Source organism: Leiobunum rupestre, chromosome 4, assembly GCF_980474605.1.
Source record: "Leiobunum rupestre chromosome 4, qqLeiRupe1.1.hap1, whole genome shotgun sequence".
Lineage (NCBI taxonomy): Eukaryota > Metazoa > Arthropoda > Arachnida > Opiliones > Sclerosomatidae > Leiobunum > Leiobunum rupestre.
This window is the reverse complement of record NC_143387.1, coordinates 53,093,130-53,117,688: the sequence shown is the minus strand read 5'-3', so window position 1 is coordinate 53,117,688 and position 24,559 is coordinate 53,093,130. Positions and strand designations below refer to the sequence as shown.

The window sequence follows — 24,559 nt, the reverse complement described above, 5'->3', positions numbered from 1 at the left end:
TTTTCGAGTTCCATTTGCGCGCTCGGATCTGCCCCGATCAACCTTTCGAGTTCCATTTGCGCGCTCGGATCTGCCCCGATCAACTTTTCGAGTTCCATTTGCGCGCTCGGATCTGCCCCGATCAACCTTTCGAGTTCCATTTGCGCGCTCGGATCTGCCCCGATCAACTTTTCGAGTTCCATTTGCGCGCTCGGATCTGCCCCGATCAACCTTTCGAGTTCCATTTGCGCGCTCGGATCTGCCCCGATCAACCTTTCGAGTTCCATTTGCGCGCTCGGATCTGCCCCGATCAACTTTTCGAGTTCCATTTGCGCGCTCGGATCTGCCCCGATCAACCTTTCGAGTTCCCTATGCGCGCTCGGATCTGCCCCGATCAACTTTTCGAGTTCCATTTGCGCGCTCGGATCTGCCCCGATCAACTTTTCGAGTTCCATTTGCGCGCTCGGATCTGCCCCGATCAACCTTTCGAGTTCCATTTGCGCGCTCGGATCTGCCCCGATCAACTTTTCGAGTTCCATTTGCGCGCTCGGATCTGCCCCGATCAAGTTTTCGGGTCTTCCATTTGCGCGCTCGGATCTGCCCCGATCAAGTTTTCGGGTCTTCCATTTTTTGCTCCGAGTTCTCTGAAAGCTGAACTACTTATTTCGATAGATGAATGAATCGAAATCGGTCTCGGAGCACGTTTTTTGCGTGTTCCAACGTGCTCGGTTTACTCGGAGCAATTCGGAACATGTTCCATTTCTCTGTCGATCGGGGTGAAATCCATTACGTCAGAGACGGATCTCAAGTAGTCAAATGGAACACTCTTTAAGAAACATTTTCTGATGAGCAAATTTACGATAGTCCGGTTTCTTAGCGTTTGGTCGTTTGTTACGGCAAACCCGAAAATTAAATATTTTAAATTTTACTAATAAAATTACTAATGATAATAATATGTAATTAAACAGGAGAACAATCAAAATTGTATAATATAAAATAATTACGAATTGAATCAATCCATTCAAAAAATCGTTTCGATACTTCACAACATTGTGACTTCGATGAGAAACCGATGAGTAAGATTACTTAAAAAATCAGGGCCGTGCAGCAGGGGGGCAAAACTCCGGGGGCTCGACGAATAAAAGACCCGGTAGATTGCTTTTTAAGGGTTCGATGGTTATGTTACATATGATTTTATCAATCCTACATTCGAAAAATGATCATGAATTTTACTAGAGTTGTAAGTTGGAAAATTTTCCGATTTTATCAAAAAAGAGAAAAAATTGGTCCTCATTCCACAATTAGCCTATTATTGTTCTCAAATTTAAATTTATCGGCATTTTCACTTCATTTTATCGAGTCCAAAAGTGAAACTAAACCTCTAATCTAGGAGCCACAAACACAGCACCTCACAAAAGAAGTACGCAACCCGTCAAAAATCGTGGATTTTCTCGTGTACATTTTTCATTGGTTAAACGTTCGTAAAACGTTCGTCCAATGAAATTGCGTTCTCCTTGTGTTTGTTGCTGCTAGAAAACCGGTGTGCACCTAGTGCTCGGCAGTCGATTAATTTTTATCCATGAATAAAATAAGCTCGGCGATATTTAAATAATATTTATTTAAATAACCAATAGTTGAATAAAAATTGTAAAATGTTTAAATAATCGAAAGTGAATAAGCTTATTATATAAATAAAACAAACAATTATTTAAATAAATACCACTTTTATTCAAATAAATGCTTGGTTGCGTAAAAAAACACAATTAAATCAGTTAAAATGATATTCTTTTTACCAACGTTTTTTAAATAAATCGGAAAATTTGTGGATAATGAACAAACAATTCCGAGCACTATGTGCACCATTTGGTGTCTAAGGCCTTTGGCCGACACCATGACTTTGTTCTAAAAAAAACCGGTGTCTACGATTACTAATCGGGGCTATCGATGAGAGTTACTGAACGTAGCCCACGCGCAATAAACTTTATTTTAAACGAGCCGTAATGAACTTAATAACGCGCTCGAATTTCTCGAAAAGTCCCCGCGCGGGGGGGTCGCGTTTTCTCCCGAATAAAATGACTTCATCGTGTTTTTTTGAGTGGTATTCGGTGGAGAGATTTACGCGTTTCTTTCATAAATCGATTCTCGGAAGCCACATCGTTTTTTTTTCTTTCAGCGGAATTAATGAATAACTTTTTCGGTTTTCTGCCGAAAACGCGACTTTCCCTTTCATCCTTTTTCGGCAAAGAACTCACTGAACGATGAAATATTGCTTGTAACCTTTTATTCGCCTTAGACAGCTCTTCAAATTATAACGTTGCCCTTTACGTGACTACTTGTTACGGATTTATTTAGCCGCCACCCCGAGCCCCTTTTTTACTACCCCTCCTCCTGGTCGGATATACAAGATGTATGTGCTATTTATTTTGCCATTTATTATTTTGTTCTGCAGGATGAAATATTTATACGTTCAACTTACGGTATGTTTGGGCGTGGAGTAATGGTAAGGAGTCGTACTGTACAAATAGTTCTGATGCCACACCGAGAACGGGGGAGAGGTGTCAGTCTTCCTAAAAATACACTTTTTTTGTAGAAAGTGGAAAATAGTGACAAAAAGTGGAAAAATTGGAAATTTTAAAAAAAAATGTTTAAATTTGGCAAAAATTGGAGATTTGTAAAAAATTTAACATTTGTAAAAAAGTTGAAATTTCAAAAAAGTTGAAATTTCAAAAAAGTTGAAATTTCAAAAAAGTTGAAATTTCAAAAAAGTTGAAATTTCAAAAAAGTTGAAATTTCAAAAAAGTTGAAATTTCAAAAAAGTTGAAATTTCAAAAAAGTTGAAATTTCAAAAAAGTTGAAGTTGCCCCAAAATTGGACATTTGAAAAGAGTTGAAGTTGCCCCAAAATTGGACATTTGAAAAGAGTTGAAGTTGCCCCAAAATTGGACATTTGAAAAGAGTTGAAGTTGCCCCAAAATTGGACATTTGAAAAGAGTTGAAGTTGCCCCAAAATTGGACATTTGAAAAGAGTTGAAGTTGCCCCAAAATTGGACATACGTAAAAAAAATTGGAAATTAGATATATTCATGGTAAAAGGTGGAAATTTTCAAAAAGTGGAAATTTGGCAAAAAGTTAAAATAGTGGATAATAAGGGAAAATTGCATTATAAGGCTAAAAGCAAGTGTCGGCTCTATCATTGCCTACGTTATTTTTGATTGGGTCTATGTATCAAAGATGGCTATTGTTGATCAGATCGCCGGGAAGGTGCTTCCACCTAGTATCGACTTTCAAAAACGTTTAATCGTTTATTTTCAAGTCGACAATTACGTTTTCGCCGAAAAGCCAATCCACGCGAGGTCGAATGAGCACGTGATTACAAAAAGTATTTCTGATACGTGATTACGATTACCCAATGAGCTAAAAGCATGCTTTTGGGCCACGCCATATAGGTAAATTATGCTGGGTAATGTGCCTAATCAACTTGTTCAAATTTGCACGGTGGCGACAAATGTCGATAAAGAACGCAATTATACTAGAGCCGACACTTGCTTTAAACAAATTTTATTCAAGTTTTGAACCATGTCAGCATCAATAATTAAATAAAGAACAAAACTGACTAATCAGAATCTGACCATCCCTGGAGTAAGAAAATTGTTGGCCACTTTTGACCAAATTAGCCACCAAATTAACTTTTGTTCAGGCCGGAATTTTCCACTTTTTTCGACACTTCGGAACACTGACAATTTGTGAGAGGTGACATATTGAAGGTTGTCGACACTGGCTCACTATTTATTCAGCTGTCGTTGTCACGCGCCGAAATAGACCCGGAGTTTATCCCCCTTTTTTGTCGCACCTCATTCTTCCTTACGCCTTAAGTACGACTCCTTACTTTTTCTCCTTGTTTATAGGGCCACAGAATCCTTAGAAAAATTCGGGTAGAATTTCAGATAGCTCCTCCACTTCCATCACGTAACTCGGGCATACCGTCATGCGTCGGAAAAACTGGTGATTATGTTGCTCCACGTAGAAACTGCTTGAAGATAAATACCTGAGAAACTTAATAATAATTTTTAATCAGTTTTCCAAAACAATTAGCGATTGCAAATACGTAAATCAAAATTATAAAAATATCCCACTTTTCGATTCAGAAGGTCGTAGGCGTTAGAAAAAAGTTGAAAACAGTGTAAATATCTGATGAAGTAGGCTTAGTAGCCCACCATCAAAAGGCGATTCTATCGGCTTATGAGCGCCATACGAAAATAAACGAGATAAAAAAAATAACTAGAATCGACTGGAAATTATTCATTCGCAAATTAACTCTGGCGGCGTAACTATCAAAAGCAACTTTCCCAAATTAGCCTCAAAATTCCAAACGAGACATTTTTTTGATCCGAGGAAAGAGTCCGGGAGTCAGAGAGCGATTCTAATTTAAAACTATGCATTTTTTTGCGACTTCCTTAATCGCTAGCGCCATCTATTAGACTTTTCCGTGTACTACTCTAAAAAGTAATTAGCGAAATGGGAAGTAGCGAGAAGAGAGACACAGAGAAAGAATCGCTATTGTATACGTACCACGATAGAGAAGGAAGTGGGGAAAAAACGGCGAACAATTAAAAAGTCCGAAACTCGCCGCTAGAGGGGGGTTAATTAAGTCCGGCCATGATTTTAAGAGTTCCGCGCGCGCGAGAAAAGAGAGTTAATGCTCAGAAGGTAATTAGTATAATTAAGAATTCAAGCGCGTTTTTCTTAACTCCCGGGGTCGGGATGCGACTTTGATGAATCTACCCTCTAATTACTAACTGGCGCTCATTGTCGAAGCAAAGTCTCCCTATGTTAATTAGCTTAAGTAGTCGACTTTGAGCTTTGTTTCGCGTGCGGTTACGATTTGAGGAGAAGACTGAAGAGCGACTTTTACTCTGTATTACCAGGTTTTGTTTCTTTATTCAAACAATCAAAAACCCTCCGCGATCTAAATCCTGAATATACACAATTGAATCAAACTAGGAACAACTCCTTCCGCGTTGGTTTAAAGGGTTTTCCACCCGAGTTCTTCAGTCTCTCCTTTCCATAAGCACTGTGGACGTTAAGAGTATTTGTGTGTGCAGGGAGGTGTGGGCTAGTGCTGTAGGAAGGGCTTGCCACCACCCTTCTACGCAATAACCCGAATTACTGGCATAACTAACTATTTTTAACTTTAAAATGTCGTATTTATTACCAATATGTTTTAAAGAGGGTTTGAACTTCTACATTTATGAATGATCAACGAATTTTACCTTCTTGTCACCAGGTTTTACTAAAGGTGATTGGCGTTAGTTATGTTAAAAGCAAGTCGTAACGCACGTTAGCAGACGATTTTTCGATATATTTTCGACTCCTTTAAACGCGGGCCGTGACCACCGAAAACGTGGCGCCATCTCTCGATTCATTGGTGAACTATTATTTAGCGAAGCTCTCTGTCGTCTGCTAAATGGCGGTACAGTAACGAATCTAGAGATGGCGATAATATAATTTCAAAATTTTATCCTCTACGATACGAATTTACAGTAGATTGAATCCCTAAAGTAATTGTTTTTCTGGACGTTTTTGGTCCGAGGCTCCTGTTGCGTCACTATTTTCGTATATAGAGAAAATACAAAATAAAATATAAAACGAAACTAAAAATTCCTTAAAGCTGAAAATAGGCATATTTTTATTCCAATATACGTATTTTTTTTTTATTATTTTGCATTTTTTTATCAAAATTTTATTTACGGATGCAAAAAAAAAAATTGAACCCAAAAATTTATTGTTTTTGGTAAATATTTACCCGAATGCTGTATTTTCAGTTTTAAGGCTGTGTTTCTAAAGATACTTATACCTTCAATAATATCTCCAATGTGTTTTTGCATTTTTCAAGAATAAATTAAAACGATTAAATTATTGAAGGTATAATTTTCGGTTTAGCCTAAAATACCAACTAAAAAGCGTTGCTGAAGAAAGACCCCTCGAAGCTAATAATTGTACCGTATATAATATGTACTCTAGTAGTTAAATTTAAAGAAAAAATACATTAAGAACTCTTTAGAAACCCAGCCATTTTCTAATATTTCCGATCATTGTTTTCGCCCCTCCCCCCTTTTCTTCGCTCCCTTCCCCCAAAACGTCACTTCCGGTGATACGGAACCGACCACCGATAGTTTACTGCAAATTTCCCGGTTACTTGGAGAATGGTCGAGTGCTGCTCGTCGGACATATGGGCATGTACGATTACCGACCGTACGTCAGGAAGGTCACCAACAACCGGCAGATTGTCTACGAGTGCTATCGAGGCTACACCATCAAGCAAGGTCCTCCCGGCGCCACTTGCGTCGCCGGCCATTGGAGTCCCCAAGAAGCGCCCCAGTGCCTGCCCGGCTCGCACCCCAACGTGCGCTTCTCTAGGGACGCCCTGCGCCGGAAGAAGCGAGTGCTCCGGAATCGCCGCATGCTACGGATTCTGGCCGAGTCCCCTCACCCCAAGGTCAAGAAGGCCAAAGGACTTCTGAGACGTCGGGGGAGGCGACGATTCCGCAGAGACAAAGGTCAGTTTTTATTCATTCCCGCGACAATTCAAAGAAACGCCGCTGGCTAATAAAAGTTTTTAAAGCAACAGTCTGCGGCTCTGTCATTGCCACCTGTATTATGATAAGGCCCTTGTTATTAGATTTTGCTGGAGATCGTGGTGCCATCTATTAATGGAAAAGGAAGCTAAGATTCAAAATAGCGATACGATAAGGTCGTCAGAGAACCATTGTAGAGTATTATAAATTTATAATTAGCTAATTTATAATCTACTTAGTGGAATTTAACCTAAATATTATATCGCACTAGATGTCGTTAGCGTATTAATTAAAACAATTGTAGTAAGCATCAAAATCTAGCCTAAAAACCATAGATAAAATAACTTCGTATATAGATAGGAAACTTCAATGTGGCAAACCGACTTTCAACAGATTCCCCCGACATCTAAGCCAGGTTCACACTTACCGCTAGAATCGTTTCTAGTTTTCAAAACCAATGTGAGAAATCGCTTCGTGTTGGTTCGAGCATGGACTAATTAACACAGGGACACCCCGTTAATTAGTCCATGGTTCGAGAAACCACTCGTCCAAGTCGGTTCGCTTAGAATCGCTTTCAAAACGACCAGGCGGGCGAATAAAATTGCTCGTATTTTCAAAAATAATGGGAATAAAATTCTAAATAATGTCCAATAATATTACTGTATGTATAGTAAACATGATTAACTATTTGTTTTGGGATATTATTTTAAAAATTCTGGTCATAATTTGAAATGACGTTAAGCCTTGGCTATAAGCGAACCGGGGTGAAGCGATTTCGCACGTGCGAACCAAGAATTATCGTCGGCGGTCAAAACTGGCTTTCAAACCGACCTAAACTGGGTTTTAAGCTCCAGTGTGACCGTGGCTCTAGTGACTGCGCCAGTTGGCCGTGTTCTCAAGAACGTAGAAATTATGTAGGAATTAAAGTCGGCGTTTTTGGTAATAAACTTATTTATAAAGGTAAATTCCATCCCATATACAAGAAATAGCGTGTAAAACAAACTAGAAATCTTTACTGAATGACTATTTCTTTGTGCTTATTTTAAATTTGCTTTCAGTACATGAAAAAAGTACTTTTTAATACACCTAGCTCACTTAAGCCTTTGCAATTGGCATTGCGACATACATTCAGCCAATTTTAGTATAATTTAAATAATTTTTTAACATACCTTAACCTTGAATTAATAACAAAAGCTAAATAATTATCATTCATCATACTTTTTTTATCCTAAGCTCGTATAAGTCATAACTTATGGAAGTCAGGGATTTTGGATTAAAAATATAAGTTTATATTATATATATTAAGCAATTTTTATAGCCAAGGCTTACGCTGAGCTAAGAGTAGTACGGACTTCGAGTAGTGCGAACTTCACCAAATAATATTATTCGGGTGCCGCCACCAGACTGATGTCGGACAAAATTTTGGAGTCACCTCTACAACATATAGTTTCCTATCATTCTATATACGAAGTTATTTTATCTATGCTAAAAACTGTGGCAAATTGGGAGCTTCTCGCGTTGATTGGCTTTTCAGAACCACCTGATTCTTATTAAACGCGTGGTTGAGGGAAGCCAATAGATGGCGGACAACTCGCCTTTCGCTTGAGTCCCCGGAAAGTGCTGCCACCTAAGCATTTTTGTCAACTTTTTTACTTTTTTTGATAGAGCCGCCACTTGCTTTAAGCAACTGTCAAATTTACAAACGAACGAATCAACGCGAGGGGTACTTTTATGTACCGCCAAAATTTAGCCTAAGCATCTTGTTTTTATTTCAACGCTAGCGACATCTGTTGAAAAAGAAGCTCTACTTCACGACGAACCGACACTTGCTTTAAAGTAATCTGATTTATGGTGTGGAATAGGCCTTTCTATAAAAAACATTGACCTTATTGTTTTGATGTTGCTGCTGCGTCACGGGTGACGTATCGATGACGTTTTACTACGGAAAGCCCTGGACATAAGAGTAAATTCGACGAGGCACCCTGATTTTTTAGGCATAAACTGAACTGAACTTCAACGTATTTCGTGACGAATGACGCGGAATGAGCTACGTAAAAACAAGTTCAGCAAGCGTAGCTTACTTTATTGAAAGGCCTATTAATTTAATTAACTAATTATTCATAGGTGGAAAAAAATTATAATTGGTTTCTTACAATCTGATATAATTGTCACTTTTGATGTACCACTCGTGGGTCTAATTCTTATTTATTCCCCTTTTTTAATTGTGTAATCGTATGGTATTTTCAATTCATTATTTGAATCATTTTTAATTACTACCGTATTGAAATATATTTAATAAAATTATTTAATTTAAATATTTTAAAAATCTCCCTGTGATAATCTCCAGCGATAGCTTATACCGGGTGTTTCAAAAGGTTATGCAAAAAATTTAAGGAGTTGAAGGTGGTGAGTTGAGAAGTATGCCTGTTTTCCCCACATTTTCCTACGATGAGTTAAAAGAGCGCCAGAGAGCTTCAAACTGTGGCCTACTAGCCCCTGGAAATAGGCTGCAACAAACGCAAAACCAAGCAGCAAGAACTTTAAATACTGTTTAAGTTTACTTTTTTTACGTTGGTTACCTCGATTTGTTTACAAAGTCCTTTTTTACCTATCACACGAATCCAAACCTTAATGTTCGCGTTTCCCCGCTGCTTGGTTTTACGCTTGTTGCAGCCTATTTCCAGGGGCTAGTAGGCCACACTTTGAAGCTCTCTGGCGCTCTTTTAACTCATCGCAGGAAAATGGGGGGGAAAAGGCATACTTCTCAACTCACCCCCTACAACTTCTTAAAAGTTTTGCATAACCTTTTGAAACACCCTGTGCAGTCTTTGGTTCCAGGTTGGATTTTGAACCTCCCCTTTGTTCACGTCACTGATGACGTTTCTGTTTTTGGAATGTATCGAAAAATTCCAAACATAAACGCGAAAGAAGATAATAAAAAAAAACGAAAATCGAAACCGCTTTTATTTTTTTGTTTCAATTGGAATTCCAAACGCCAAGAGAGCGAAAACCAATAGGAATTCTAAAAGGCGTCATTTCGATCGGGACTTTCCATAAATTAGCCTAGTAAAGCCGCGGTATCAAACCAAACCTCGAAGGTCCTTTATGGAAGGTTCAAAATACGACGTTCCGGAATGACTTAATACGCGGGTGTTAAACGGAGCTTGCGAGAAAAGAATGTTTTTAGTTCGAAGCGCTTTCGATTGGCGACGATAAATATAAAACAAAACAATTATCCGACTGCTTTTACCGTTAATGAATCGAGGGGAGGCGGTAATTAATTGGGGGAATTTTAGAAAGTCATTAAGAAAATTCCTGACAAGGAGCGAATTCCGCACCGCCCCACTCAAGCGCCAAAGACAGATCCGAACCATTAATCTTCAATCCGACCCTCTAACCTAACTGGAAATTATATTTCCCTATATTCCTTTCGAAACCGGTGGTAAACCAGACTTGATTCCTTAGAGAAGAGTAGCCTTACTTTCTTCCGGGGGTCCTCTTGGTTCGCTCTATTGGGAGAAATTGGCAAAGTATAACATTAATTGCGAATCTATTAATTCTAAAGCGAACACGATTTTCTATTCGGATTGAATTAAAGCAAAGATAATATAACTACGTACCCTAGATTCGAAATCAATCTCCTTGCACGTAAACGCAGGCTCTTACTGAGTTCCCGGCGGAAGTCGGAAAAAACTGCCTCCAGTTAGTAAAAATTGCGCCGTGGTTTTTGACTTGTGGTTTTCAAGATACCAGGGGCGTAGGAACTAGGGGGGGGGCAAGGGGTGCAATGCCCCTCCCTAGAATTTTACTGGGAGGGGCAACTAATGTTATTGCCCCCCCCCCCCGAACTTTGGTCAGTTGAAATATTCGCAAGGCTCAAATTATCATTTTAAAAGCATATAAAGCTTATAGAACCTCAACTGTGTTTAAATTTCAGTCTTTTCCCGCCAATGTATATAGTAGAAAAATGTACAAATGCATTCGGAGAAGCTACACTCCATTAAAAATTCAAAACCATTCTCCAGACCCCTTTTGGTTTCACTTTGCCCCCTCCAACTTCTAGAACGTTCCTACGCCCCTGCAAGATACCAGATATTTTTGCGTTATTTTGTTTTAAAACAATAGTGGATCATGCCTGTAGCTCTAAAAATGTTTCTAAACGAAAGAAAACTAAAGGTGAGTAATATAATCTTGGGTTATCTATTGAAATTCCTTATTTCTCACCCTGCTATGGAGCCCGATTTTTCCGACTTCCGGCGCGAACTCAGTAAAAGCTAGGAGCAACAAACACAACACCCCACACAAGGAGAACGCAACCCGTCAAAAGTCATGGATTTTCTTGCGTACGTTTTTCATTGGCTAGACGCTTTAGCGCCTGCTGCCGTCGGAAGGGGGAAATTCGGAAATTGTCTTCCCCCCCCCGCCCATAAAACGTTCAGCGTAAAGGTTCGTCCAATGAAATTCGTACACAACCCTTCGTTAGCGTGTTTAAAGGCTAGCTGCGTTCTCCTTGTGTTTGTTGCTCCTAGGTAAAAGCCTCACGAGAAAACGCGCTATCGAGAAACGCCGTGATTTCGAATCAAGGGCTACGTTCAGCGGGACTCAGCGTTGAGCTTACTGTACGCTTTTTTTAACTTCCGATTTCTACGTCATGTTGCTCAACGAAGTCAGCGGTCGGAGGAGCAGGTTTTTCCGTTAAAGGAGGGGTAGCAGACGATATTTTGTTCGTTAAGTCAGCGAACTATAAATCATACAACAACTTTTAGATTTTTGTGACGTTGCGTTGATTAAAAGAACTCAACGATAACTCAGCGGTTTTTCTCCGTTGATAGTTGTTGAACGCAGCCTAGGGTACGTAGTTATATTATCTTTGAATAAAGCGAGTTTCAATAACCGCACCGCCATCTATCGGCTTTAAACATAACTAGTAGGATGGTACTTGTCGCAACGAAGGGAAGCCTAAGCTGACATCGTAAGACACCGACGTCACTCTGACGTATACTGACGTCACCGCTAAGGTATGACGTCAAAGTACCATCCTCGTCTACTTTTTCGTCTAACTGCGCGTGTGTCAGATGTTATGGAAACTCGCTTATTTAGACCATGGATTAAATTAACCTTACAGGGATAGTTCTCTGTAATACGTTTTACTATTCTACGAGTTGAAGAGGTTGGTTTCAAACGAGGCTGCCAGATATTTGGGATGTCCCCTCAATTTTGATATTGTTTTTAAGCCATTTATGTATATCACCTAATTTTTCGTTTAATTGTTTATAGGCTTTCAAACTCTAAACAAATTTTCAATAGATAAGCCTTGGCCTACAAAAATAATAATTTCATCAATCATGCGTATTAAAATGTACAAACAAGAATGTATTTATTTATACTCAGGAGAATGAATATGTCGGGATTATTTTTAGCGTTTCTCCAATTCCACCCGTTGGGGCCCCCGGTATGCTCCTCCGCTTTAATAAAATCATATAATACTTCAATCTCATTGGTTCTTAAAAATTACATTTTTCGACGCGATTAACGCTGCTGCGAGGACGCAAAAAATAAGACCGCCTCCTTTTTTCTCCCAACCCCCCCCTTGCCGTGACAGGGTTAGGGCCCCAACGTGTCCGTTGATAGTCTCGACATATTCATTCTCCCTGAGTATAAATAAATACATTCTTGGTACAAATAATAATAGAATAAAACGAAATCGCGATTGCACCTCCTTTGCAATTTTTCCCCCGTTTATCGGTAAAATCGAGACTTCTGGTGGTTGGCAATTCTGGCCACCAGGGTAAGTCTGGAGCAAATATTGTACCCCAGAGAACTATTCCTGCATGTTTAGACTTAAATTATGTTTGCGTAAGAGCAGAAGTAAATAAATCAAGGTTCTCAACGGTAATCTTGAGTGTAGGGAGCTGTTAGCTCGCGTGGCATGAAGGGCTTACCACTACCCTCTACCCTTCTACGCGTTGTAACCCGGCCACCTGAATCAGTGCCTTGGGTATTAGCGCAGCTGATTATTATGATTATTATTATTATTATTATTATCGTTATTATCGACGTGCGTTTTTGTAGGGAAATTAACTTCAAATAAAGAAAATATTTACCAGTTTGCCATTCAATTTAATTTACTCTTGGTACAGGTTGGGGGAATTTATTTTCGCAATGATTGCCAAAATATTATCAAATTATACTAGAGACATAAGTAACATGACAATAAGTATGACACTCCTTATTGTTTGAATTATAATTTTATTTTCGACACTAACACTTTTGTCCAGCCCCGACTTGGACTCGAAACTGAGCTAAGTAGTATATTATCGTCCTTGGGCATTTTTGGACACTAAGGGGTGCTGTGCCGAACTAAACCTTCATCGCGCAATAGCTAAAAAAATTAACATACTTATTGCTATTACGCTAGACACTATAGGTTACTAGACGCGAATTTATAGGCATTGTCCGCAGAGAGTATTAAGTGTCCTTGGTTGGTGAAGTTTTACTTTACCATCAGCGATTTCATCGCGTACCATGTAACCTTTAAGGTGGTTTCTTTTCGCCTGATCTCGGACTAAAGTGTACTCTTTTTACACCAAAACGTTTGATTCGCCTGTTTCGTGGATGAGAATTACTCCGGTCCATAAACTATTCGCCTGTTCCGGAGTATTTGGGCTACTCTTTTTACTCCTTCTGAAAAGGAGGTGTAAAGAAAGTAAATCGGATTTTGTCGTCTGCTAGCCAGAATTTATCCGCTGAAAAGGCCACAGGCAGCCATTTTGGGAAAACGTTTTTACTCCGACTGAAACTATTCGCCACCACAGAATCGGAGTAAAATGACGTCATAGCCTTTCCGAAATTCCGAAACAAGCGAAAATAAACCTCCTAATGACTGTAGCCTTTTATATTTGATGTCGTTATGATAACAGGGCGAGTGGTCCGTTTTGTGTGTCTCGTCCTTAGGTCCTTGTACGCCGATACCGGAGGCACCCTGGATGGAAGTGGACATCATCAAGCTGGGAAAGGGTAACACGAGCATCCCGCACGGGACGGTGGTCAACGTCAGCTGCAGTCGTGGCTACCGGCTGTCGCTCGCCGACAACCGGACAACCGCGAAGTGCGCGCACGGCCAGTGGAAACCCTCGCAGCCTGAATGCTTGACGCGTACGTAGCCAACTGACCCGCACCGTCACGATGCATTCCAACCCCAGCCCAGCCCCGGGTCCCCCCGCGGGAGAGAGCATTTGGCCCCTCATTTCCTCTCTCTCTCCATCTCGGGCCCACTCGAGGCTACGGGGGTACTTGACTTGACATGACTGACCCATTCGTTGGTTCTATCTTTTTTCTTTGCATCTGCCCGTGTCCCGTGTCCGCCCCGCATCTGACACTTGCACGAGATCGAAAACTGTTCGATCTCTCTGTTCTTGTCTCTCTCTGTTCTTTGTGTATTTCTCTCTTAACCATTCGTTCTGTATGTTTCGAATGCCAAAACTTGACAACTGCCTTTTTCTCTCTATATATTTACGTGACGCAACTAAAACGTTCGATAAATTTCGTCTTAAATCATAACTTAATATTATCTTTCTCTCTAATCCTTTTCTACTCTTTTCATCGTGTTTAAACGTAACTAACAAATTATTATTGTAATTAAGACGTGATTGGTTCGTAGCGATCTCCGAGTTGGTTGATAATAGTCGAGGCCACGCCCCTTTCGTGTCGAATTTCAAACGACCCGTTTATGTAAATTGCCAATCAGTATTGAAAATATAAATGACCACTTTACATAGTTTGCTAAATAAATTGGAAACTCCCTCCAATTTTAGGGTGGAGACAAATCGGAGAAACGTAGTCTCGTTTCTTATCAACCATCTCCTAAATAGTAATCGAAGCTATAGTCATTAAAGTTAATGGGCAAAATTGTTGTAGAAATTGATCATCATGTGTTTGGAGATACCATATAGTACGCGTATATTTATAGAAAAGCCGTTGATGACGTAACAAATAGAAATCATAGTTTATAGAATGATTTTAGCCGAGAAAACGATATCGAATAAACCATATTTTAGCCAAAAAATTCCGTTCTCATTAATTTTTGAATCGGACACCGTCGGCGTATCAATCGCGACACTTTCAAGAGAGGACTGACATCTCGGGGTTTTCTTAATTCGTATTTTGACCACTGAAAGGCGCTGCTTACCTACTTTCCTTTTCTTCCCTTATCCTCTTTTTGTTTCTCTCTGTTCCCGGTGGCGGCTCTACTTGCCTACGCGTGTCGCAGTGCCTTGCCAAGTGCCGGCAGTGAGCCACGGCGTCTACCACCACTTTCAAGACACTCTGGAAGCGGGAGGCAACATTGGCCACGGTGAGCTGGTGACCTTGACGTGCGTGCCCGGCTTCAGGGTGACCGGAGCCGAGTCCGTCCGTTGCTGGTACGGCGAGTGGGCCGTCGACAGCCTGCCCGATTGCGTTCCCGGGCCTTGCCAACTACCGGCCATCGTCGAAGGACACTACTTGGGCGGATACCGGGCGGGATTGACCATAGCGCACGGCGCCTCGGTCATCTACGCCTGCAAAGGCGACTGGATCAAGAAGAGCGAAGAGCCCATCCGCTGTACCGAAGGCCGCCTAGAACCGGAAGCTCCCTCGTGTCAACATCCGGCGGCCTCCAAGTCTCCCACCGGATCCGGTCGTGGTAAGACGAATTCACTTCTTATTTTATTCATTTTCTAAGCCCGCTCTTTAAAATACGACTCAATTAACGGTGAAACGCTTCTACAGGCATCTGCATTTGGTAATGCCTTAGTAGTTCAAACTAGAGCATAGCGCCGATTTGATTTGGGTCGGCGGCGGCGTTTCGCGAAAATCACCCGGCACGCCGATTTTTCACAAATCTTCGGGGGCTTTGAATTTTTTCGGCAGTGGTGGCGCAAAATTTTCTCCCCCCTTTTGAAAATTTGGGGGGAATATTAAAAAAATTACATAAAAAATCTCGAAAACAATTCGGCGCCGGTATCAAATTTTAACGGCGGCGGCGTCGGCGGCGGCCTGGCGCCAAAGAAAATATCGGTGGCGGCGGCGTTCGATCGGTGGCGCTAGGCTCTAGTTCACACACTGTAAATTGTAATTATAAATTAACACTTTTGATATTAAATCTCCGAGTTGTACGGATGAAAGTGGCGCAATTCGGAACGGCTAATAAACGATGACAGAAATTATATCCTGACATTTGAGTCTATCTTTGAAACGTTCGATACAAAAAAATATTTTTCGATTAAGAAAAGAAAAGTTTGAAATTTATTGCCAAAGACTACTATTAGGCTCGGCGAATCGGGGCTTTTTCCCGGGTTTGACCCTTCGAACGCCCTCTAACGCCAGAAGAGGGAAGTAGAAAAATCTTTTAAATCGTCGAATGGAATTCCGCTCTTCTTGCGCGTTAAGCCCGGCTTTTTGGCCCCATCAGATCCAGATGATTTTTTCCTCCCGCATCCGATATTGGAGCGCCAAATACTAGAAGACAGTAATGCCCGGCTTGGCGCGTTTTTAAACGATTTTTCCAAAAAATGGGGGAGGGGGGTTCTTTTTTATTGCCAAGATTATAAATCATGCCATCCCAATATTTTGTAGACTGCCTGTTCTGAATTTACTGGCTTCGAGACTCGGGATTGGGGTTGTTTCATAGGATATAGGAAAAAAAAAACCCTCGTTTTTGGATGGGAAATTGTTTTGGGTATAATCCCATAAGTTATACGGGATCAGTTTTTCCTTTACCTTAATTTTACATTGTATACTATCCAGTAGCGGCGCCAGGATTTTTGGGGAGGTGGGCCAACCATTTGGAGGCCCCACCAAAATTATGGAGGCCCCCCCCCACCACAATTTTTTCAAATCCGTCCACGTGGATTATTTAATTTTTTTGAAGCAAGTGGTGAAATCTTTGGGTAAAATGGGTACGCGACGAAAAAATTAGAGTTAATTATGAATTTAAACATTACTAAACATTGAGTGTGTGTTGATCTCTTTTTGTGTGCTGATAACACTTAACAAATGAGTGGTTATTTACTTATTTCTACCATTGAATTTCAGTCTATCAATTTACATTCATTCCTTCGGTACTTCGCATGTACATCCCTTACATCAGAAAAGTAATTCGTACCTTTGAAAGGAATAAAAACAGCAGTGTCGTTAAGCCAATCACTCGCATTGAATATTGGAAAATTAATAAATAAATAAATTATTTCGCAAACAAATTGCAGAATTTGTTTATATTAAATAATTTGGAAGCCCATATATTAAATTTTGAAGGCCCCTTAAGACGACTTTTGGAGGCCCCTATCAAAATTTCAAGTAGGCCCAGGCCTACCCCGGCCTATTGCTGGCGCCGCTACTGATACTATCTACTATATCAAACTAACTGAGTTCAGTTCTTATTTTTCACTTAGCTTTTAATTTATCGCGCTCACCCTGGAAAAAATATAATATATTCCTCGAAATGATAGTTTCATTTTTTTCGAAATTTACAAGGTGATATTTTTGAGAAACAAAATTGAACATAATGGTTCCATTGTCTTTCTTCCGGATTTTTTCTCTTGGTTAAAAAATAAGACCCCATTCAAGAAACGGAAATGAAATTCAAACAACCGGAAGGGAGTACCGTGAGCGTCGTTGACTTCTCGGGCGGAACCGGAAATGCCCCGACTTCCGCCGAGAACTCCGGAAGAAACCCGCTTCCCCGTGGAGCTTGCAGTTTACCGGAAAGACTGCAAAATAGCATTCTGTACCCCACAATGACCAAAGTTTCCAACCAGAATGCCGCCGCTAAGCCCACCGAAAACTTTGACGTCTCCGAACCGGAAGCGGAAGTGGAGTTGGCTGATAAACCGGAAGTCGAGACTGAATCTTTGACCACGCCCCTCGCGACGACCGTCTTCCCCGAGGAAGAAGATTCGCCGGGCGAGGGCACCTTCCCCAATGGGGCCGAAATTCGCTTTCGCTGTATTGCCGGAATTACTGGAGAAAAAACCACCTGGTCGATCGTGTGCGAAGACGGCAGCTGGGTCGGGAGGGCGAACCAGTGTGGTAAGGATACGTTGACCTCCAATCTCCGCACTTTTCGCGAGGGTCAATTTGATGTTGTCCTGATCGTGCTACCCGTTTATATTACGAATGGTAGTGTATGTGGTCATTGTGCTGGATATTTTATTTTGATAGTTCTATCCTGCCAGTGCTGTTTTGATTGGAGTATCGTACCCTCTTGTTTTAGTGGATGGACCTATTCTTTTTATTTTTACTATCGAAAGAGCGCCCGCAATTGGTCATTAACTCCGGTTTTATATTTTCAGAGGATGACGTCCAAACAGCGCCACCCCCGGAAGAAAGACGCAATAAAACCTGCGTCTTTCGCAACTCGGAGCCCAACGTCATCGCCTTCCACGGTGACCGACGAGTCCTAGAAGACACTTCGGAGTTCCCTCCCGATACGGAACTAGTGTTTCGTTGCCGCGACATCGGCAAGTTTACTTTGATCGGCAGCGTCCGACGGAGGTGCAGGTACGGCGACTGGGACGGCGTCAAGCCATCCTGCTTCGGACTCTCCCAGGAGAACGATTACGCACGTAGGGTAGATTTTCTCGGGTTATTGGGCGCGCTTTGCTGGTGGGAAAACTACCGGGTGATAACCCTGATTCATTGCGTTTAGTAGAAAAACCTCCAACCATCCTATTCCGGAATCAAGTGGCGCCTATTGCCCAAAGCAACGATGGAAAACTCATCGTCTACCCCGGAGCTATTTTGCACTTGGAGTGCTTGTGGATACGAAAGTACGGTACTCCTACTTGGGAAGTCAGTCATTCTTACCGCAAATACCCCGAAGGTTAGTTGTCGTACTCGTCTTCAAAATCAGGAAATGTTCACAGGGAAAAGTGTTCCTCTTAGGTTGGACCAATGAACCAAATCGAGATCCGCAACTCGAGTACCGGTTGTCCATTTATCACGCCCAAAGGGATGATACCGGACGCTATACTTGCGTAAGCCCCATGGGACACAGGCATTCTGTGGACTTAGTGGTTGCTGGTAAGATGTTGAATTATCGTAAAAGTCGTATTTGAATATTTTGTCATATTTTGTAATATTTGTTTGAAAGCTATTCATTGTCAACCATTACCGGAAATACCGGGGCTTTACATCAGTAACCCTAATACAAGGATGACAACTGAGGTGACTTTTACGTGTCACGAAGGTCAAACGTTGTATGGTAGCGGTGGTACTACTTGCCTACCTTCTGGAAACTGGTCTAATCCGGTACCGCATTGCGAAGGTTAGTAGATAATTAGCCTTTCCAGCTCGCTGAAAGAGCTCATTAGTGGTCTTCTTTCCGTTTTATTAATTACCCTTTAAAGTTACCGAATGTCCCGATTTGATCGCTATCGTCAACAACGCGAGCGTACAAGTGGGCAACACGACGACTTTGATCGGTTCCAAGTACGAAGGATTGGATATGAACACCAACTCCCGTAATGTGGGAGCCTTGGCTACTTTCGCATGTCCCAAGGGCTACGGACTCAGGGGCTCTCCCCAGATTACTTGTTTGGATACGGGACAGTGGTCCGATAACATTCCCGAATGTGAAGGTAGCGTTTGTTTGCCTTCTTTCTTGAGAATTGTCACTTAACCCGTCTCCTTATTATCCAGAGGTAATTTGCAATATCCCTGAAGCTCCCGAGAATGGATACCTCCAGGGTTTAAAGCAGAGAGAGTATCGTGGCGGAGACGTTTTACAGTTTGCTTGCAATACCGGATATATGATGGATGGCACGGCAATTGTTGTCTGCCAAGAAAATAGTCGTTGGTCGGGGCCGGCACCACCCTGTAAGTACTCAACACAACCTTGTTCACTGTCGACATTTAAACTAATATTCACGACTTTTAAACGTCTTAAATTGAGGTGATAAAATACGCGAAAAAGTAGATTAGTCCATAAGTAAAAGGGATAATATATCTAAATCCTAAACAAATTTGAAGAAATTAAAAAACTTACTAATAACTCGTACCGATAGGTCTTCGAGCGAATCTCGGATCAAATAGATCTTCGAGTAATAAACTACAGTCCATAGGTGGTCTCTTCTAACTTAAATTGAGGTGGCCGAGTTGCAATTCGTAGGAGGGTGGTGGCAAGCTCTTCATGCCACGCGAGCCAACAGCTCCCTACACTCACTATTACCGTTAACTTCTACAAGTTTTTATGCAAGGGGAAGAAGAGCTCGGGGGAAAACCTCTATAACCAGCGGGGAGAGTAGCAACTCTACATAGGAGTTATTCACCCAGTGCCACAAGCTGGGATCGAACCCGGCTCCTCTTGCTGCCACACCAACCGATGTTAATCGCTCGAAACACGTACCTTCGCAGGCTCCCTCTGACATTTCAAAATTCTTTTTGGAATAAATTCATCATATGGCGAATTTCTAAAACTATTACAGATTGAAATTTATATTTTATTACATATTCCTACTCGGTGTGATTTTCACATTTTACATGCTTAGGAAATCCGCGTCGATCCTACGAAGGCACGTGTTTCATATTTATGGTCTAAATCGGGTGGTGGAGTGGTTAGCACTTTCGCCTCGCAGCCAAAGGAGCCGGGTTCGATCCCAGCTTGTGGCACTGGGTGTAAACTCGGAACCACTCCTTCTGCGTTGAGTTTGCAAGTTCTCTACCCACTGGTTTTAGGGATTTTCCCCTTCCATAAAAACTTGTTGAGGTTAAAGTGTAGGGAGCTGTTGGCTCGCGTGGCTTGCCACCACCCTCCTACGCATTGTAACCCGGCCACCTGAACTAATGGCTTTAAAAGTCGCTTGACGACTTAGGCCTAAGGTGGTGCCTTGGGTATTAGCCTAGCTGATTATTATTATGATACTTCTCCAATAAGAGATGTATGACGCATTTGTTTTGTCATTCTGTAGGTATTCCAGCGTGTACTTATCCGGGTACGGCAGCCGGAGCCACCATAGTGAACGTTCAGTTTTACTACCGCATCAACGAAACCGTGACGTTCGACTGCGCCGAGGGTCTGGAACTTCGAGGGGCGAGAATGCTGAGATGTTTGGAAAATGGTCGCTGGTCCAGCGCTATACCATCTTGTACCAGCAACCGAAAGGGTCGCTAGTTAGGCAGCGTGGCGGACACGTTCTACGAGCGAGCCTCTTGAAAAATGACTTTTATAAATTGGTTCTCGGAAAGAAATCTCACGAAAACTGAAATAAAAAGTATCGATACTTTTTAGATTCAGTTTCACCTCGCAGTTTCGTGTCAGTGGTGTTGATCCAACGGGACAATAGTGATTTAAACAATTGACTGTGATCGTCCTATAGGACAAAATGGCGACGAAGGACTTTAAACTAACTAAAAAGTATTTATCTATACAAAACTAACTTACAGGGTCGACTGTGTTTTAGTCGCAGTGGCAATGATATTGGTGCAAACGAGACCTAATGGCTTACACGAATTAACCAGCTGCTCTTTCGTTAATATGATATTCATTTGAAATGTATTACTGTTAAACCATACGTATTCTTTTAAATGGCAGTACAGGGCGGCGTTTATTGAGTGGTGGCATTTGGTTTACTTCGGGGCTTTTCGTAGCTACCGCATTTTGGCATGGTCAGTTGGCCAATTCAGTCTATTGGTTGGCAGTATTGAGCTTTGCCTACGTTATTATAATGGCCTCTCGACAAGGGGGTATATTTAACGTCGCGATGACTAGTGATTCACGAAAGATGGCTCTCTGATCTGTACCTAATAATCCGTTTTATAAAAATTTAGGCTTAACGTTCAACAATTTAAATTAATGAAATATGTGTCCACACCTTTCTTTTTCTTAAAGTCTGGGAAATAAACTTCTTTTAAAAAAGCTATAAAACAAAAGAAATTATATCCCAAAAAATTTAATTATAAGGCAACATTTCGCACTTTGCAACGCCATAATTTTTGTGGGTCTTGAGCTTTTGACAGTTGAAACCATAGATATAAGAAATGTATATAAAGGTCTAGATAAATTTCGGGGCGTCTAAGCCTAACATAAAATACGGAATTGACACCTAGCAGACTCCGAGAAAGTCACGTGACCAAGAGCGCGAGCTTTCTTAGCATTTTAGTACTAACAATTGTAAGTGCTTGACCTTTCCGCAGGCCGTAGTCTTTAGACACCATCTGTTGGTGACTTTTAGTATAATTTTTAAGCAGGAGACAATGGCTCTCGCGACGATAGCACAAGCTTTCTTACCGATAGATAGCGCCTTATAAGGATAGCCTGCAGAAATTACGCGTTTCTGCTAGCTGTCACCTCCGTATTAACTCCCTTTGAAATATTCTATCTAAACCTTTATATACGTTTCCTATATCTATGGTTGAAACCTTGTTGTTGCCTAAGCAATGGGGTACAGATACGGGAGAACCTGGTGGCCAGAATTGTTGAAATAAAATGCCAGAAATTAATTGGACAAATTTCCCGAGAACGTGCCTCTATAATAACGTAGGCCACGTGTTGAGAGAGTAGATTTACGTACCGATTACAAGCCCAATGGCGGCCGATCAGCGACCGGTTTATGGAAATAAGAAAGCCCCGACCCACGAATTCCTGTTAAAACACGCGCCAAAAATTGCTACGAGTCAAACACGTGCACGACCGGCATCTATGAACTACTAATGAAGCTATTTTGAGCGCTTAATTTTAAAATGGCCTGATAACGCTTATAGTCGTATATTTTCCTTTTATTGGCGCATCAATAACCAGGTTATATACAGACATTTACGTCAACAGTCTTCCAAACGCGTACCGCAAAAGATTCGTATAAGCGTGAAAAATTTGCTTTAATTTCATATTTTAACATTGCTTATTATGTCGTTTGCCTTTGTTTCGCAACAAAGGATGAGGTTTGGAACATTGGAAAAACAAAATGATGGAACTATTTTAATTCTACGCCTTACGAGGAGTTTTTAAAAATGCAAAACCAAATAACTATACGGTGCGTAATTTTGATAGTCTAGCTATTTATCGTGAAAATAGATGTTAAGAAAATAATTTTTTCAAAGTTCAATCAAGGGGGATTGAAATAACATGTGCTATACTTAAAAACAGTGCCTACTGATTAAAATAATTTGATGTTCACGATCCCCCACCCCTTTTAACATCTTCCGTAGATGGTTTTAGATTTATTTAATAGGAGTAGCTTAGTTTGAGAAACATATCAGAATTTTAGATCTTGGCACTACTACCTTACCCGTCAATAAACCAAAATAACTTCCCATACCGCCATCTATTAAATCAATAAAACGGCGATTTTAGTAGGAAAAATAAATTTTAGCCTTTAATGCGAATTATGTAGGAGGTGCTTCAACTTAAAAATAGTAGAAAAGTACCAGTATCAGAGAATATTAAATTATTTAGACCCTCTTGTGGAAGATTAATTTTACTACCATCAAAGCAGTAAATAAACTTAAATGTTATTACTAATTTATAAAAAATATGCAAAATTGACATTTTGTATAGGAAACAAATTAAACACCAGTTTTAAAACAATTTTTTTATAACATTTAATTTAACAATCTAAATTATTTACTACTTGTTATAAATGAGGTATTAACGGAATTCTTAATTCATTTCTAAGTTCATCAATATCTTGCTCCCAGCGTTTTTCATAATAAACATTCATCAGAAACTCTGCATTTTTTCCACAATCTAGAGCCCATGGCAACACAATTGTTTTGTATTTGATGGTTTGCCTAGAATGAGAAAGTAAGTAAAATTTTAAATAAGATTCCTTTGATATATATAATTTTGAGAAAATACTTGGGTTTGAGTCTAATGGATCCAAATATAGCAGCTCCAATGCACATGGGTAATTCAGTTTGAATTGCTTCCACCCACTTGACGGCCACCTCTCCTAACATATTTGTAGGCATAGCGAGTAGGGCATGAACCAAATCATGAACCTCCCGATAGCGTTGCATAACAAAGGCCAATTCGGTATCATCAACAAAATGAACTGGTCGACGACTATCTGCTGTTATTTCCTAATAGAAAGAGAGACATGAAATAACTGTAGTGGTACTATAGAAAAATTTATACTTACATATTTATCCATAAAAGATATGTAAACATTTCCTAATGTATTTGAAGGCATAGCTCGCAATGAGTCAAAATTTACAGTTGATGAATTTATTCTGGGTTTCTCACTAAAGTTTAAGCAGACAAGTGTACTTAAACTGTACTGAATATTGTCACGCCACTTGTACCTTAATATTGCTTGACCTTCTGCACTATTTTGCATTCTTACTAAAATACCTTCAAGAGCTTTGGCACCTGTAGTTTCACCCAAAACTGCTACCATATCTAGAAATGAAATGTAAGTTGTATAATATGTAATTTTTAGGGATTTACAATTCAATCAATGAATTAATTTACCATCGCGAAAGGGGTCAGTTAAGGCAAGAATAGAGGAGCCAACAGTTAACAAACTTTTCTGAAATGGTGAAGTTTTAATGTGATCGGGATATAAGGTATCCGAATTTTCAAGTGAGTGATTTTCTATGGAAAAGTTACATTTCAAACCCTGAAAATTATCGGAATTTACCACAACGCTGTTTTTGTTGAGCATATTGAATTTTTTTAAAGTTAAACATTTCCGAAGTATGTGACATTTGGTGCAGTAACTAAACATAGCTTAGGCACAAATGTTAAAATATATTTTCTTTGAAAAAAAATTATTAATTAAAATTACAACTCGTAATTTCTCAAACTTGAACTAGTCCACACTCCTGAACGTCTCTCACTCTCAGTCTAGAGGTAGAGAGATAGAAAAGAAATAGAGGGAAGATTACCATTGAGTTGGGAATATTAATCTAGAGGTCCAATCAAAACGTCGGATTTCAATTTTTCGCGAAACAAGTTTTTAAAAATAAGAATACTGTCGTCTGCTCCCATCGGCGTCCCAAACAGCCTTGGAAATAAGGTTTTTTTTAAAC

At 40.5% G+C, this 24,559-nt stretch overlaps 2 protein-coding genes across 3 annotated transcripts in view; one reads left to right on the top strand and one right to left on the bottom strand.

Annotated features, from left to right (window-relative positions):
* Positions 1-23,008, top strand: part of Hasp (Hig-anchoring scaffold protein) — a 177,182-nt gene extending 154,174 nt beyond the window's left edge. The window contains exons 11-21 of one of the 2 annotated variants that reach the window (XM_090173238.1): positions 6,152-6,535; positions 13,508-13,708; positions 14,823-15,236; positions 17,147-17,620; positions 17,884-18,156; positions 18,240-18,413; positions 18,476-18,613; positions 18,684-18,857; positions 18,940-19,170; positions 19,232-19,408; positions 20,500-23,008. In XM_090173238.1, the coding sequence (XP_090029364.1) occupies positions 6,152-6,535; positions 13,508-13,708; positions 14,823-15,236; positions 17,147-17,620; positions 17,884-18,156; positions 18,240-18,413; positions 18,476-18,613; positions 18,684-18,857; positions 18,940-19,170; positions 19,232-19,408; positions 20,500-20,702 (2,843 nt within the window). In that variant the 3' untranslated portion in view covers positions 20,703-23,008. The remainder of the gene's footprint in view (positions 1-6,151; positions 6,536-13,507; positions 13,709-14,822; positions 15,237-17,146; positions 17,621-17,883; positions 18,157-18,239; positions 18,414-18,475; positions 18,614-18,683; positions 18,858-18,939; positions 19,171-19,231; positions 19,409-20,499) is intronic. The other variant, XM_090173239.1, reaches the window with a different exon arrangement.
* Positions 23,009-23,143: 135 nt separating this feature from the next.
* On the bottom strand, positions 23,144-24,368 carry Coq4 (Coenzyme Q4). The gene is made up of 5 exons (XM_090171879.1): positions 24,000-24,368; positions 23,831-23,927; positions 23,668-23,770; positions 23,385-23,608; positions 23,144-23,317 (listed from the first exon to the last, which is right to left on the bottom strand). Exons 1-5 carry the CDS (start codon positions 24,253-24,255, stop codon positions 23,161-23,163), a joined length of 837 nt encoding a protein of 278 aa, XP_090028005.1. The 5' UTR covers positions 24,256-24,368; the 3' UTR covers positions 23,144-23,160.
* Positions 24,369-24,559: the final 191 nt, after the last annotated feature.